This window comes from Hyla sarda, chromosome 11 (genome assembly GCF_029499605.1).
Source record: "Hyla sarda isolate aHylSar1 chromosome 11, aHylSar1.hap1, whole genome shotgun sequence".
In the NCBI taxonomy this organism is placed as follows: Eukaryota; Metazoa; Chordata; class Amphibia; order Anura; family Hylidae; genus Hyla; species Hyla sarda.
This window is the reverse complement of record NC_079199.1, coordinates 74,667,074-74,683,767: the sequence shown is the minus strand read 5'-3', so window position 1 is coordinate 74,683,767 and position 16,694 is coordinate 74,667,074. Positions and strand designations below refer to the sequence as shown.

Here is a 16,694-nt window from a genome sequence, read left to right as displayed (position 1 = left end):
TAATTATGGTTTTGATCTATGTATCACAACTTGTTCCAAATTGAATGCATAGACACCTTATGGTGAACATTAGAGATGAGCGAACTTACAGTAAATTTGATTCGTCACAAACTTCTCGGCTCGGCAGTTGATGACTTTTCCTCAATAAATTAGTTCAGCTTTCAGGTGCTCCAGTGGTCTGGAAAAGGTGGATACAGTCCTAGGAGACTCTTTCCTAGGACTGTATCCACCTTTTCCAGCCCACCGGAGCACCTGAAGGCTGAACTAATTTACGCAGGAAAAGTCATCAACTGCCGAGCCGAGAAGTTTGTGACGAATCGAATTTACTGTAAGTTCGCTCATCTCTAATGTTCACCATAAGGTGTCTATGCATTCAATTTGGAACAAGTTGTGATACATAGATCAAAACCATAATTAGGAAAATAATGTATTGGTCTGTATGTCAATGTGACATTTTCCTTTTCATTTTTCAGAAGACTCATCTACAGCTATCTTATTTGTGTTTATTGATGACTACTCTACAGAACAGCTATACAGGTTGGCATTTAATAATACATACATAATTGTATTATGTAATATAAACTAAATGTACATAAAAAATTTTTTTTTGTTATAATCAATGTCTTAGCATTACATGTAGCTGGCACGGACGTCACTGTGCCAATGTAGTCGAAATAAAACGTAAAAATGAGTTTAGTAGCTGTGCTGGAGTCCCTCTATTTTCTGCCCAATATACCCTGTCGTCACAGCCCTGCTGTATGAGTGATATTTAGTGGGGTGGGGGTGAGTACTGAGTCATTCAGGGGCGCACTGCTTTACTTGAGTCCTCCGCTGTGGAACTCTTTTACCCTTGCAGTGCTGTTACAATATTAACCAAGTTTCAAGCGGAATGAAGGTTTGCCAGTATGTGCCTCTTGCTGGAAAATGCAGATGGTGGTGTTATTGGACTAGGTTCAGGGACCAATGCCACGATTTGGCTGGACAGCGGTGATGTTGTGATCAGTGGAGCGTGCTCTCAGTTCTCAAGTGAGACGGTAATGGCTTCGTAATTGCGTGTACTACTATGTGTATAATATTTTGGTATTGGTGTGTGCAGTCCTAGGCTACACACATTTATGGAAGCCACATCCCCATTTTCAAAAGCGATTAGTAGGGTTAACTTGTGATAAGTTGTCATTTGTTGTGTTATAAATTTTGTCTATTTAGGCTTAGTTCACCTATGGTGTCTATGTGTTAAATTTTTTAAAAGCTGTGCAACATAGATCAAAAATCTAAGTAATAAAATGATGTTTAGTTCTGTGTGTCAATGTGACATTATCCTTTTTTGATTTTTTTCAGAAGACTCATCAACAGCTCTTTTCTTTTGCTTTATTGTCTACTACTTATCAGAGCCGCTTTTCAGGTTTGCATAAAAATTTTACATAAAGTTATGTAATACATAAATATAGTGTGGGTGATTTTAGAACAACTTGTCCTGATGTGAAGCTGAAGAGTGTCCCATGGCAACCGTTCAGATCGCTTCTTTCATCAAAAAAGCTATATGATTGTTTGCTTTGGGCAACCCAACAACCTTTAGATACATAAATGTATTTCCTCTTCATGCCACACAGAGGTAATAAAGGGGCAATGAAATAGTAGGGTGAAAATTAGTAGTAGACATAGTGGCGGATCAAGGTGAAATAATATGGCACAGTGGTTAAAATCATATGGGGGGGTGGTTTTAGTAGATTACTAAAAGGCTCTCAGATATTCTACTGTATTTAAGGGTTTTATAGTTAATTACAATCTTCATTTAGTACATGACACTACTCTATAATTTATAAAGATTTTTTTAGCCTCTATGCACAATAGGGAACATCTTCCACTAATGGACACTATTTTATTCCACGTGATTCTGCACCATTCTTAGATTATAGTGGATACTATCTTATGCCTCAGTTCAATAATGTAATGCTCCCGCACTATCACAAAGGCTCAAAAGAAACACAAGCCATGATTCAACTCAAACGATAATAATTTGAAAAGATTTGTGTTCATCTTGTAAAAATATTTGAGTTAAAACAGGACACACTAAAGCAGTGTTTCACAATCAGTGTGCCACAAGCTGTTGCAAAAGTAAAACTCCCAGCAATCTCAGACATACAGAGGGTACACATACATGACAGCCAATGAAGTTTTGCAACAACCGGAGTAACCATATTTTGGATAAACAGTAATAAGTACAGGCCAAGTAAAAAAATGACAATTATTTAGAAAGCTTTGTAAAATTTTGGAAGGAGTTACATTACTGTACTAGTGAACTAACATATTAATCTTGTATTTATTATTTGAATGGTGCTTTTTCAATAAATATTATTTTTCAAATGTTCTCCTAGAAAATAGAAACATAATGTAATTTTAATATTTTTATATAGACATATTTAGTATTTATTTTAAAATCCATTATTCCATTTTCTTCTTTAGAAAATGCCGGGCTGCATTGTCAACGGTTGCAAGTCAAGGAGCGTAAAAGGCGACCATAATATCATCATGCATTCCTTCCCAAGAGAGAGGGATCGTATCATGGCATGGCTATTGGCTACAGATCAAGAGTTTCCCAAAATTGATGAACTGGTTGACCACATTCATCTCTCTAAAACGAACAATTATCGGCTCTGCTCAGCCCATTTTAAAACTACTGACTATACCTTTAATCCAAATACGGGAAAACAGAGGCTCACCCCCTTTGCCGTTCCTAGTATTTTCCCTACACAGGATATACAAGTTCAAGCTGCCGAGGCAGTTGAGGCTGAGATCCTGAATCCTCAAAAGAGGAAAAGATTGGATGAAGACGTAGCTTCAACCAATGGTTTAAAGCCAGGGGAAATGTGCCCAACCTGCCGAAATATTGTACCTCATGTTAACCCAACTGAAACGGAGCCACAAGCCTCAGAGATAACGAAAAAGGAAGCAGCAACTATATTTGACAGGAATTGGGGAACCGGAAATCAGTGTATACAAGTAAAACCTACAACTTTCTCTATAAAAATACAATGCAGAAGACTGGTTAAAAAAAAAACTTGAGAAAAAAAAATCAAGACAAAGCTTGGTATTTGGAAACCTGCCTTCGGAGCCATTGCAAGGTGCCAGTGTAATATTTTCGACTCCGAAAAAAAATATAGGACCAACTGGATCAGCAACTCTTAACAGTGTACCTGAGTTTCAAGAAAGTTGTAGAGCTAGACACGAACTACTACCTGCCACGCTTTTATCCGAATTGACAATTTCACCTATACAACCTATTGAAGACCCTGAAGTCACTGTTATTGTGGAGGAATCTACTCTGCATGCCCCTATATCTGTTTTAGAAGTAGATAAAAGTTTATCAACAATCACAACTCCAGTCTCAACAAATGAAAGTAGTTCAAGTGATGATGAGGGAGACTCAGTTCATTCAGATGATGAAGACTACGAAGAAGAGGACAGTCAGCATGTGCAAAGTGAAAAATTTGTAAATGTAAATGTACCACATCATGAAGAAAGAAAATTCATAGTTTATGAAAGCTATTTGGACACATTACTACACAAGATGCCTTGTACCTCTAATCCACCCTGCAACAAAAAAATACTAAGAGTGTATAAAAAAACAAAGGGATCATATATTTCAGTCTTTGCTGAATGTGAGGCCAAACATTTAAAACGCATATGGCAGAGCCAGCCCCGATTGGGAAAGAAACCAATTGGAAATTTACAGTTAGCTACTGCTATCATTACTAGTGGAAACACTTACATCAAAATCCAACAGTTCCTAAAAATATTTAATATTTTGGGAATTAGCCAGGCTACTTACTACCGTATCCCAAAAATATATATATTTCCTGCAATTGAAAACTCTTGGACAATTAATCAAAAATTAGAAATGGAAAAAATATCACAACATGCAGTATGTGTTGCTGGAGATGGACAATGTGATTCACCCGGGCACAGTGCAAAATATTGTATATACACATTGATGGATGTAGAAACTAACAACATTCAACAAATCGGTATTGGTTTATCCTCTGTTGCCCTTGAAAAAATAGCGTGCAAGAATGCCATGGAATTTCTACTGCAAAATAAAGTGGACATAGACATCATTTGCACTGACCGGCACGTATCCATCAAAAAAATGCTGCGTGAGGAATATAAAACAATTGGTCACCAGTTTGATGTCTGGCACTTAGCTAAATCTATTGGAAAAAAGCTACTTGCCGTCAGCAAAAAAAAACTGCCAAGATTTAGCAGAATGGATAGGACCAATTAAAAATCATTTATGGTGGAGTTCTAATACTTGTGAATGCAATCCAGATGAACTTGTAAACAGATGGAACTCTGTCTTGTACCATGTCACCAACGTTCATTTTTGGTAGGATGATAATGGTCAGGAATCATCTTGTCATCATGACCATCTCCCTGAGGACATTCAGTCCACCCGAAAATGGTTAAAAATACAAAGTGCCTGTTATGTTGAACTTGGAAAAATTGTCATGGATACAAGACTACAAAAAGACCTTAGACATCTTAGCAACTTTTGTCACACTGGAGATCTGGAAGTGTTTCATAGTTCACTAACAAAATACAGGCCTAAAAGACTTCATTTTAGTACAGACGGGGTGTATGCTCGAACACAGCTGCTCTTGACCATAATTATAATGTGAATAGAGTGCAAGCAGTTGTTACAAGAGAGACTGAAACTAGCGGACCTTTAGGCACACCGAGGTACAATCTTGCCTATTCAAAAGCCCGGAAAGAGTGGTTTGTACGATCAGTGTATGAGCCAACCACTCAGGAATTCGTCTCGAAAATCATGCAGGATGTAATGGAACTTGCCGATGGAAACATTTCCATAGACTGGACCTCTCGCCGGTCAACAATGGCTTCTAATATAGCACCAATTGAAAAACCAGACAAACAATCAATGGTTGAAAAACACCACTCAAGATTTTAATTTTTTACTTGTTTGTTATGTGCTATATACTTGTTTATGTGCTATATTGTTTAACATGCATATTCATGTATATTTTCATGAGTAAAAAATACTTTTTTTTATTAATGGTTTATTATTATAGTGTTGTTTATTAAAAAATATTATTACTACTTGTTTTTGTGAAATGTTTTCATTACAGAAAATAAATTTTAATCATCAATTGTTTAAAAAAAAACGTAAATCAAAAATATTCAGTTTCTAAGGAACTAATATTTTTTTTATATGCCATATAAGACTACCTTTAAACAAGGTAAAATTTTATAGAAAACCGGGGGTTATCTCATACGCCAGGTGCTGCAGCTGGCCGAGATACAAGGAGTATGGATTATCTATTTTTCAGTTGGTATGTATTTTAAATTTCTGCTTTATATAGCAACTGACAAATAATATCTTCTCTACTTTGAATTGTTGCCATCTTGACTATTTATTCCACACACAATTCTTCACTGTTAAACATGCAAAACAAACACATTAGGATCCGCAATTATTTTACGCGGGCAACAGAGGGGTGTAGATGAGTGTACATGGGTAACAGAGGGGTGTACATGGGTGACAGAGGGGTGTAGAGGAGTGTATATGGTTTATAGAGGGGTGTAGAGGAGTGTACATGGTTTATAGAGGGGTGTAGAGGAGTGTACATGGTTTATAGAGGGGTGTAGAGGAGTGTACATGGGTAACAGAGGGGTGTAATTGGGTAACAGGGGTGTAGAGGAGTGTACATGGGTGACAGATGTGAATAGGGGGTAGACATGATTGACGGGGAGGGGGAACATGTGTGACAGTGAGGACAGGAGGATGAACATGGTGACACGGGTGTGGACGGGGGGGGGGGGTTGACAGTTGGGGTGGGTAGAGGGTGGACCTGGGTGACACCGCAGTGACGGTGGCACCGCAGGTATTACATCTTCTTCACCATGGCTCCATTTTTGCCTCACTGGGCCGCAAGGGGGAGGGGGACACTGTGCGCAGTTCGCACGCAGGCTTCCCTTCCACCCTGTGCCGTCAGTCATCAGCGAGCATGCCAGGGCTGGAAATAAAAAAATAAAAAAATCAACGGAAAAATAAACTCCAACAATGGGAAGTGTCAAATGGAATAGCAGTGTGCCGAGGGACCACGTTTGGGAAATGACTGGTGTAGACAGATTAAAATAGACAAAATAAAATAACCACCATAAAAATTTAAATAACTAATTAATATAATATAAATAACAAGATAAATAAACATAAAAAAATTGTAAACAATAAAAGTGCAATGTAAAACTGTAGTAACATGAAAAGTGCAGAAAGTAAGTGTCATAGTGAATCAAACATCAGCAGCCATGTCACTTGCTGGGTATTCATCAGGCCAGTGGAATCCAATATATTGCCCGTCAGGATCTGGAAATTCAGACCTAATAAAATTGACGACACATGATGGTATTGGCTTTCGTCGTTTAGGCCCAAGGATTCCATGGGCAAAACAAGAGTAGGATCTATATGCGGACTTGCGAATAACCCTACAAATAAAATAAGATTAAAATAGTTTAAAAATTATGAATAATTTACAGATATGTGGATTTAGATTCAAATTTCACAAACCTGGGCGAAGACTTATAAAGACCTACATCATGTTGTTACACTGACATGAGTTCATAAGGCTGTGGTGGAGCTAAAACCATGTGCTACCGTATCCCTGCCGTATGGTAAATCATTTCAATGAGCCGACCGGAGTGATCCTCAGTGAGGTTGGCTCATTTTTGTCCCGTATGCACTTTCAACCGTACCTAAAAAGGTGAAGTAAAACCATGGTCGACTATGGCTTTAGGTCTGTGGAAAAAGCGCATACAGGGCAAAAATGAGCCAACCATAATCGGCATTTCACTTCAGTTGGCTCATAGAAAGGAATTAACATACGGTTGCATATGGCAGGGATACGTGATCCCCCGGTTTTATCTCCCCCAGCCGTATACGCTAAAGTTTGTGTAAATGTACTTTGAGATTGGTAAATTATTTGCACACAAAAAAATAAATAAAAAATAAAATGAATTGTAATAGCAACTGCAATTATGTTCATGTAAACACAGAGAAATGCTGATATGCACATTTTTAATTTTTCAAGTTTTATGAAAAGGTTAAAAAAAGAGAGTAATATTTAAAAACATAAAAAAAAAATGTTTCTAAAAAAGATATAAAAATTAATATACAATACAATATTATTACCTATTGCGATTTTTTTACAATTCTTTGGCACTTATCCATCCACTGAACTTTTTTCTTTAAATCTCAAGTTGACTAACTCCTCGTGTTGTAGAATACAAGTTAGTCCTTTATCAAAGTGGGGATTAAGAATATCCTCCTCCTGGCAGCAGATGCTCTCATTTCTTGTTGGCATAATTTTGCAATTTTGGCACTTGCACCAATGTGTATTCCCAATTCTTGGATCATTATAGTTCAATGTGGTTCAATGTGGATAAATGTAAAGTTATGCATCTGGGTACTAATAACCTGCATGCGTCGTATGTCTTAGGGGGGATTAAACTGGCAGAGTCACTGGTAGAGAAGGATCTGGGTGTACTTGTAGATCACAGACTACAGAATAGCATGAAATGTCAGGCTGCTGCTTCCAAAGCCGGCAGGATATTGTCATGTATCAAAAGAGGCATGGACTCAAGGGACAGGGACATAATACTCCCCCTTTATAAAGCATTGGTACGGCCTCACCTGGAATATGCTGTTCAGTTTTGGGCACCTGTCCATAAAAGGGACACTGCGGAGTTGGAAAGGGTGCAGAGACGCGCGACTAAACTAATATGGGGCATGGATCATCTTAGCTATGAGGAGCGATTAAAGGAGTTACAATTGTTTAGTCTTGAGAAGAGACGTTTAAGGGGGGATATGATAAACGTATATAAGTATATTAATGGCCCATACAAAAAATATGGAGAAAAACTGTTCCAGGTTAAACCCCCCAAAGGACGAGGGGGCACTCCCTCCGTCTGGAGAAGAAAAAGTTTAGTCTCAAGGGGCGACACGCCTTCTTTACCGTGAGGACTGTGAATTTATGGAATGGTCTACCTCAGGAACTGGTCACAGCAGGAACAATTAAGAGCTTTGAAACAGGATTAGATACATTCCTGGAACAAAATAACATTAATGCTTATGAAGAAATATAAAATCCCATCCCTTCCCCAATATCGCGCCACACCCCTACCCCTTAATTCCCTGGTTGAACTTGATGGACATATGTCTTTTTTCGACCGTACTAACTATGTAACTATGTAACTATGTCACCTGGGATGTCATTGATGCTTGGCCACTCTGGGTCGTTTTGGAAAGAGTGCTCATGTAGCTCGCCATGTAGTTCTGCCTTTTTTCTTAGTCTTTCCAGAAGAGCTTTTCGTTTCTAAAAATGAATACAAAAAGATAAAAAATTGTATACAATAAAAAAATGTAATCCTCTTGAACAATATATTAAATGGACATAGGGGTGTCACAAAAAAATTTGGGGACCACTTACAGTAGCCCTATGGGGGACTGTTTTATCCAAACCCACCAGTTCCTGCTAAAATGTTTGTCCAATGCATCAAGCTACAGACAAAAAAGGAAAGTACAGAAATTTAGGAATAAATTAACCCATTAAACATTATCATTTTGGTGAGTCAGAATACCATTGGAGGCTGAGTATGAAGTCAGCCTCCATGGTCTATTGTTGGTGTATAGGAATGAATGGGCTAGATCTATAACATTGAGATTTTTTGCCCATTGAATTCAATGGCCCATTGTGGTCTATGGAGATCCTGTGTCAAATGAAGTAGGAAACTAAACAGCAGGGTACTGGTAGTAATATGTATGGGAGACCCTGGTGTGGGTTCAATTCCTGGGTTCAGCTCAAGTTGTGTGATTATTCTTTAATTAGGTTTGACAGATATAGGTCAATTGATACTTTGAACCGTGGAAACTAGGTTGATTGGATACCATAAATGGGCAACTAGGTTAATTGAAAAAGGAGGTAATGTGTTGTATTCAATTGACCTAGTTCACAAAAGTTCAAACTAATATGAGTATAATCACAGAACTCTATGGGGGAGATTCATCAAAACCAGTGTAGAGGAAGAGTTGTGCAGTTGCCCATAGCAACCAATTGGATTGCTTCTTTCATTTTTTAGAACGTGAAAGAGACTGAATATGGGGAGTGAAAGACAGATCAGAGTCAAGTATAACTCCAAGACAGCAAGCCTTCTGCCCGGGAGTTATGGTAGTACCACATACCGAGATGGAAATGTCAGGGTTAGGTACAGTATCAGTTGATGGAGAAAAGACAAGAAGTTCTGTTTTAGAAAGATTTAGTTTCAGATATAAAGAGGACATGATGTCTGAGACGGCAGAGAGACAGTCACTGATATTCTGTAGGAGTGCAGGGGTGATGTTGGAGGAGGAGGTATAAAGTTGGATGTCATCAGCGTAGAGGTGGTACTGGAAACCAAATCCACTGATTGTTTTTCCAATGGGGGATGTGTAGAGTGAAAAGAGTAGAGGACTTAGGACCGATCCCTGGGGAACCCCGACAGCAGAGGGAAGAGGAGAAGAAGTAGAGCCAGAAAACGAGACGCTAAAGAAGCGGCCAGAGAGATAGGAGGAAAACCAGGCGAGAGCAGAGTCCTTGAGACCGATGGAGCGGAGACTACTGAGGAGGAGTTGATGATTCACAGTGTCAAAAGCCGCAGACAGGTCCAAGAGAATCAGTAAAGAGAAATTGCCATTTGATTTGGCCATCAGAAGATCGTCAGTGACTTTGGTTAGGGCCGTTTCTGTGAATGGAGTGAATGGAGCGGAAACCAGACTGTAAGGGGTCAAGGAGAGAGTTCTCGGAGAGATAGCGGATAAGGCGGGAGTAGACCAAGCATTCCAGGAGTTTGGAGATAAAGGGGAGATTTGAGACGGGTCGATAGTTGGCTGCACAGGAAGGGTCCAGAGATGGTTTTTTCAATAGTGGGGTTATGATAGAGTGTTTGAAGGAGGAGGGAAAGACCCCAGAAGAGAGGGAGAGGTTAAAGATTTTAGTTAGGTGACAGCTGATAGCAGGAGAGAGAGACTGGATGAGGTGTAAAGGCATGGGGTCACTAGAGCAGGTAGTGGGGCGGGCGGAGGAGAGGAGCTTGGAAACCTCATCCTCCATCACTCTCAGTTTTTGAGCCTGTAATGAAGAGGAGACGTGGCTGGGAATTGGATCAGAACTTTTAGGGGACTGGGAGAGGATTTCATCACGAATTTCATCGATTTTAGTTTTGAAGTATTTGGCCAGGTCTTCAGCACAGAGATCAGTGATTGGGGTCTGTACTTTAGGCCGAAGGAGAGAGTTGCACGTGTCAAAAAGGTGTTTTGGGTTGTTAGACAGAGAGGAGATGAGGGAGGTAAAATATGTTTGTTTGGCAAGGTGAAGAGCGGAGTAATAGGATTTAAGCATGAATTTATAGCGCAGATAGTCTGAAGAAGTCTTAGTTTTCCTCCAGAGACGTTCAGCACACCTAGAGCATCGCCTGAGAAAGCGGGTTGTTAGCGTGTGCCAGGGTTGCTGCCGTCTGTGTTGGGAGATTCGTGTTTTAGAGGGTGCCATTTGATCCAGGGTAGACTTTAGGGTGTCATGGTAATGTTTGGCTGCTAGATTAGGGCAGGAGAAAGAAGAGATTGGTGATAGTGAAGATTGTAGAAGATAGATGTAGCCAAGTGGTCTTCAAACTGTGGCCCTCCAGATGTTGCAAAACTAAAACCCCCAGCATGCCTGGACTGTGAGTGAGTTGTAGTTTTGCGACATCTGGAGGGCCACTGTTTGAACAACACTGATCTAGCCCATTCATTCCTATACACCAACAAATTAACCCATTAAACATTTGAGGTTTGTTTAGTCAAAATACCATTGGAGGCTGAGTATGAAGTCAGCCTCCAGGGTTTATTGTTGGTGTATAGGAATGAATGGGCTAGATCTATAATATTGAGATTTTTTGCCCATTGAATTCAATGGCCCATTGTGGTCTATGGAGATCCTGTGTCTAATGAAGTAGGAAGCTAAACAGCAGGGTACTGGAAGTCAGCCTCCAGTGTCTATTTTTGGTGGATAGGAATGAATGGGCTAGATCTAAAACATTATTTTATTTTATTTTTTTTATTTTGCGCATTGTGGTCTATGGAGATCTTTTGTCAAACGGGGTAGAAAGCTAAACATCAGGGCGCTGTTAGTAATGTGTAGGTTAGACCCTGGTGTGGGTTCAATTACAGTGTTCAAATGATCTTCAAGTGTAGCTTGTTGATATGCTTACCGGCGTTATTTCATGTATTGTTGCAGCTGTTTCCTCCTCACTGTCACTTTCCGTCTCCTGTTGAATACTATAATCTTCCTATTTAAAAAAAAAAAAAGTGAATTAATATAATAATAAGTATTAAAAAAAAATTATATATATATATATATATATATATATATATAATAAAGAATATTAATTACCTCATCAGAAGATTCTTCAGGATTATATTCTTCATCCCTTTCCTCCTCTGCAGCATATGAATATCCAGTTGCCTTTAGTAAATAGATTAATAGAGTATGTAATAGCCTAAAGCAAAATTCTCCATTACTTGGTTTTGGTCTTGTTGAGATAACATGTTAGTGGCTATCATCCTTTTTCAGTACAATAATCAATTATACAAGGTTTAATAATACTCTGCACATTGTATTTATAGCGACAGCAAGCTAGGGCTGCTCAATATCATATTTTGAGCCTGCATGCTATGCACGCTCAGCTAAGCAAACTCATTATCATGTATTGAGTGTGCATGTTATGCACACTCAGCTATGCAGGCTCATTATCATGTACTGACTGTGCAGGCTATGCACGCTCAACATCAGGTATTGATCAGATAAGCACGCTAATTATTATGTATTGAGTGTGCATGCTATGCACTCTCATTATGATGTATTGAGCCTGCATGCTATGCACGCTCATTATAATGTATTGAGTGTGTAGGATATACATGTTCAATATCATGTATTGAGCATGCATGCTATGCACACTCATATATTAACGTTCATTATTATGTATTGAGTATGCATCCTATGGATGCTCAATGTAATATATTGAACATGCATGCTACACACTTTCATTATGATGTATTGAGCCTGCATGCTATGCATGCTCATTATCATGTATTGAGTGTTTATGCCATGCACGCTCAATATCATGTATTGATTGTGCATGCTATGCACGCTCAATATCATGTATTGACTGTGGATGCTATGCATGCTCAATAACATGTATTGAGCATGCATGCTATGCACGCTCATATATTCACATTCATTATCATGTATTGAGTGTGTATGCTATGCATGCTCAATATCATGTATTGACTGTGCATGCTATGCACGCTCATATATTCATGTTCATTATTATATATTGAGCATCCATGCTATGCACTCTCATTATGATGTATTGAGCCTGTATGCTATGCATGCTCAATATCATTTTTGAGTGTGTATGCTATGCATGCTCAATATCATTTATTGAAAATGTATGCTATGCATGCTCATTATCATGTATTGATTGTGTATGCTTTGCATGCTCAATTTCATGTATTGAACATGCAGGCTATGCACGCTCAAAATATTCACGTTAATTATGTATTGAGTGTGCATGCTATGCATGCAAAATATCATTTATTGAGCATGCATGCTACACACTTTCATTACGATGTATTGAGCCTGCATGCTATGCATGCTCATTATCATGTATTGAGTGTTTATGCCATGCACGCTCAATATCATGTATTGATTGTGCATGCTATGCATGCTCAATATCATGTATTGACTGTGGATGCTATGCATGCTCAATAACATGTATTGAGCATGCATGCTATGCACGCTCATATATTCACGTTCATTATCATGTATTGAGTGTGTATGCTATGCATGCTCAATATAATGTATTGAGCATGCATGCTATGCACACTCATATATTAACGTTCATTATTATATATTGAGTATGCATCCTATGGATGCTCAATGTATGCTACACATACATGCTACACACTTTCATTACAATGTATTGAGCCTGCATGCTATGCACGCTCATTATCATGTATTGAGTGTGTATGTTATGCATGCTCAATATCATATACTTACTGTGCATGCTATGCATGCTCAATATCATGTATTGAACATGCAGGCTATGTACGCTCAAAATATTCATGTTTATTATTATGTATTGAGTGTGCATGCTATGGATGCTCAATATCAGGTATTGAGCATGCATGCTATGCACTCTCATTATCATGTTTTGAGCCTGCATGCTATGCACGCTCATTATCATATATTGAGTGTGGATGGTATGCACGGTAAATTTCTGATTTTGGACTCATTTGGGACTTTGGATCACTATCTATATTGTAGTGCTGTGGTTTTATTGAGTAACACCGGATCACTCCAGTATAGATGGTGAGCAAAAAAAGCGCATTTATTCCATTGGGGGGAGGTTATGGTGTTATGTGCAATACAGTCAAGATGGGGATATAAATTGTGAATTCATTCCATCAATAAATATGCACAATTTTTGAATGGAATAAAATCTTTTTTTTTAATCACCACCTATCCTGAATTGCTGCGGTGTTCCTAATGCAATAAAATATGCAATCAGTGAGCACATGTACACGATAAAACCGCAGCAATGCAGTATAGGTCAGTGGTCCCCAAACTGTGGCCCTCCAGATGTTGCAAAACTACAATTCCCAGCATGCCTGGACAGCCGTTGGCTGTCCAGGCATGCTGGGAGTTGTAGTTTTGCAACATCTGGAGGGCCACAGTTTGGGGACCACTGGTATAGATAGTGAAAAAAAAGAGATTTTATTCCATTACAAAAATGATGCATCATTTTTGAATGGGATAAAATCTCCATTATTGACACCATTTATAATGCACTGCTGGCTGCAGCTATTCATTTGGGAGTGCAGCTTTATATGAAAAAATAAATAAATAAATTCACAAAGCTGCAATCCCCAATGAATGGCTGCAGCCAGCAGTGCATTATAAATGGTGTCAATAATGGAGATTTTATCCCATTCAAAAATGATGCATCATTTTTGATTGGGATAAAATCACTATTATTCACACCATTTATAATGCACTGCGGTCTGCAGTCATTCATTGGGGATTGCAGCTTTGTGAAATTTTATTTTTATTGTTTTGGGCATATAATCAATTGTACTACCCACCATTTTGATATTATAAATTCCCTCAGGGCACAGTACAGCAGCTCCGTTCTCAGACTCTCCTCCTCTCTGAATGGTACGTGCAAAACTAAACAGAAAGGAGGAGACTCAGAGGCTGCCATCCCTCCCAGCCTGTATGCGCGCCTGTATGCGCGCTCCCGACATTGAGCGCAGAATACAGCAAGATGGGCGGAAGTGGTGGCCGGCGAGGCTTCAGATGACGTCACGTCGGCCCGCCCGCCGACTTCCTGCAATCGTGAGACTGCTCAACTCTGAGCTACCGAAGAGGAGTGGAAAAAGGTATTGTTCTAATGTTTTAAGAGGATAAAAAAAAAACAGGGATAGATGTAGACAGTGTGAGGGAAAGATGGGGAGGGGGAATATGGACATTTTTGTTGAGGATAGCTACTCTTTAAGAGCACATACCTCAGCTCTTCAATAAAATATTTTTTTTTATATATCTATATATATATATATATATATATATATATATATATATATATATAGTATTTATCGGCGTATAACACGCACTTTTTAGGCTAAAATTTTCAGCCTAAATTCTATGTGCGTGTTATACGCCGATACACCCCCAGGAAAGGCAGGGGGAGAAAGGCCGTCGCTGCCCGCTTCTCTCCCCCTGCCTTACCTGGGGTCTAGAGCCCTGCTGCCGGCCCTTCTCACCCCCTGGCTATCGGCGCCGCTGCCCGTTCTGTCCCCCTGACTAACGGTGCCGGCGCCGATAGCCAGGGGGAGAGAAGCGGCGCCGACAGCCAGGGGGAGAGAAGGGGCAGCGGCACCCATTGCCGGCGCCGCTGCCCCGTTGCCTCCCCCCATCCCCGGTGGCATAATTACCTGTTGCTATGCGCTGCACGGCGCGGCGCACTGACGTCATGCGCCGCGCCGTGCATAGCAATGACGCAGGGGACGCGCGCCGGAGGCCTGCAGCAGCGCGGACCCGACCCAGGTAATTTTGCCACCGGGGATGGGGGGAGGCAACAGGGCAGCGGCGCCGGCAATGGGTGCCGCTGCCCCTTCTCTCCCCCTGGCTGTCGGCGCCGATAACCAGGGGGTGAGAAGGGCCGACAGCAGCGCTCTAGACCCCAGGAAAGGCAGGGGGAGAGAAGCGGGCAGCGACGGCCTCTCTCCCCCTGCCTTTCCTGGGGGTTTATCGGGGTATACACGCGCACACACGCACCCTCATTTTACCATGGATATTTGGGTAAAAAACTTTTTTTACCCAAATATCCTTGGTAAAATGAGGGTGCATGTTATAGGCCGGTGCGTGGTATACCCCGATAAATACGGTATATATATATAGATAGATAGATAGATAGATAGATAAAAAAAAGTCAGTTCTGTTATGGTGAATATATTTATTGTGTGATTGACAATTGATTGGTAATAAAGGTTTTTTCAATCAAAAATCTGTTCTTATCAGTTTAATATCTGATACGTCCCCTATCTGGGGACCATAAATTAAATGGATTTTTGAGAATGGGAGCCGATTTGGAAACTTGCTTCCGTCGCCCAATGCATTGACCCGATATGGCAGTATCTTCGGGTACAGTGCACCACCCCATTCCAGTGTTAAAAAAGACAGATTCTTATTTAATCCTCTGTGGGTGCTGCTGCAGCTGTTGCCTGCCTTGTCATGTCTGTCAGTCTGGCTGCAGAAGGTGCCGCTGCTGTCCAGACCCAGTACTGCTGAATGGCCTCCTTAATTGGATAAGCTCATCGTGTCCTCACAAAAAAAAAAAAGAGTTCCACAATTAGAGACCACAATAATGAGTTGCACTGACTGGTTTATGAACGTCTATCCATTTGGCATTTTACTGACCATGTTTGCACACTGATTGATGTCATAAAAACTAAAAAATTAATAATAATACTAATCTAGCACACCTGTGCAGGTTTGACATGACATGATACGTAGCTGTCTTGCAGGTGGTGCTGAATCCTGTTAAATGATGTGAGGGTCTCATGGTTATTCACAAGGGTGCGTCATTGCTGTTGCTTGACCATGCATTGGTTCTGTGGTCAGTGAATGATAAAAACAAAATTTGCCATCCATTGATTGATGAGAAATCAGCCATGAGGCATTTGTTTTTAGAAACTGCTGCTCACAACCAATGTTGCAATGGAGTGTCTCCATCTGCTGGTGGTATTGGATAAGCATTAGTGCTATGATGGGGTCTGAAGAAGAAGAAGAAGATGGAAAAAAATTAATAAAAAAAAAGAAAGAAAGAGAGAGAGACTGACTGAGTGAGTGAGTAAGAGAGAGAGTGAGTGAGTGATTGAGTGAGTAATTGAGTGAGTGAGAGAGAGAACAAATGAATTAAAGTGAGTGAGTGAGTGAGAATGAATGAAAGTCTGAATGACAGAAAGAAAAAAGTATGAAGAAAGAAGTATGAAGAAAATAAAATGTATATGGAGTTGCAAACATGAGGGCAATCTACAAAGCTGT

The 16,694-nt window shown here is 39.9% G+C and overlaps 1 protein-coding gene and 1 non-coding gene across 2 annotated transcripts in view; one reads left to right on the top strand and one right to left on the bottom strand.

Moving 5' to 3' along the window:
- The window catches only part of LOC130294899 (uncharacterized), a 48,664-nt gene that overhangs the window by 2,986 nt on the left and 28,984 nt on the right, over positions 1-16,694 (bottom strand). Inside the window, exons 3-6 of the mRNA XM_056545045.1 lie at positions 11,481-11,552; positions 11,299-11,376; positions 8,276-8,387; positions 6,397-6,501 (exon numbers count right to left, since the gene is read on the bottom strand). Of these exons, the coding sequence (XP_056401020.1) occupies positions 6,397-6,501; positions 8,276-8,387; positions 11,299-11,376; positions 11,481-11,552 (367 nt within the window). The remainder of the gene's footprint in view (positions 1-6,396; positions 6,502-8,275; positions 8,388-11,298; positions 11,377-11,480; positions 11,553-16,694) is intronic.
- Positions 15,621-15,807, top strand: LOC130295989 (U2 spliceosomal RNA). Its single transcript, XR_008849084.1, has one exon. It is a non-coding gene; the product is annotated as a U2 spliceosomal RNA (small nuclear RNA).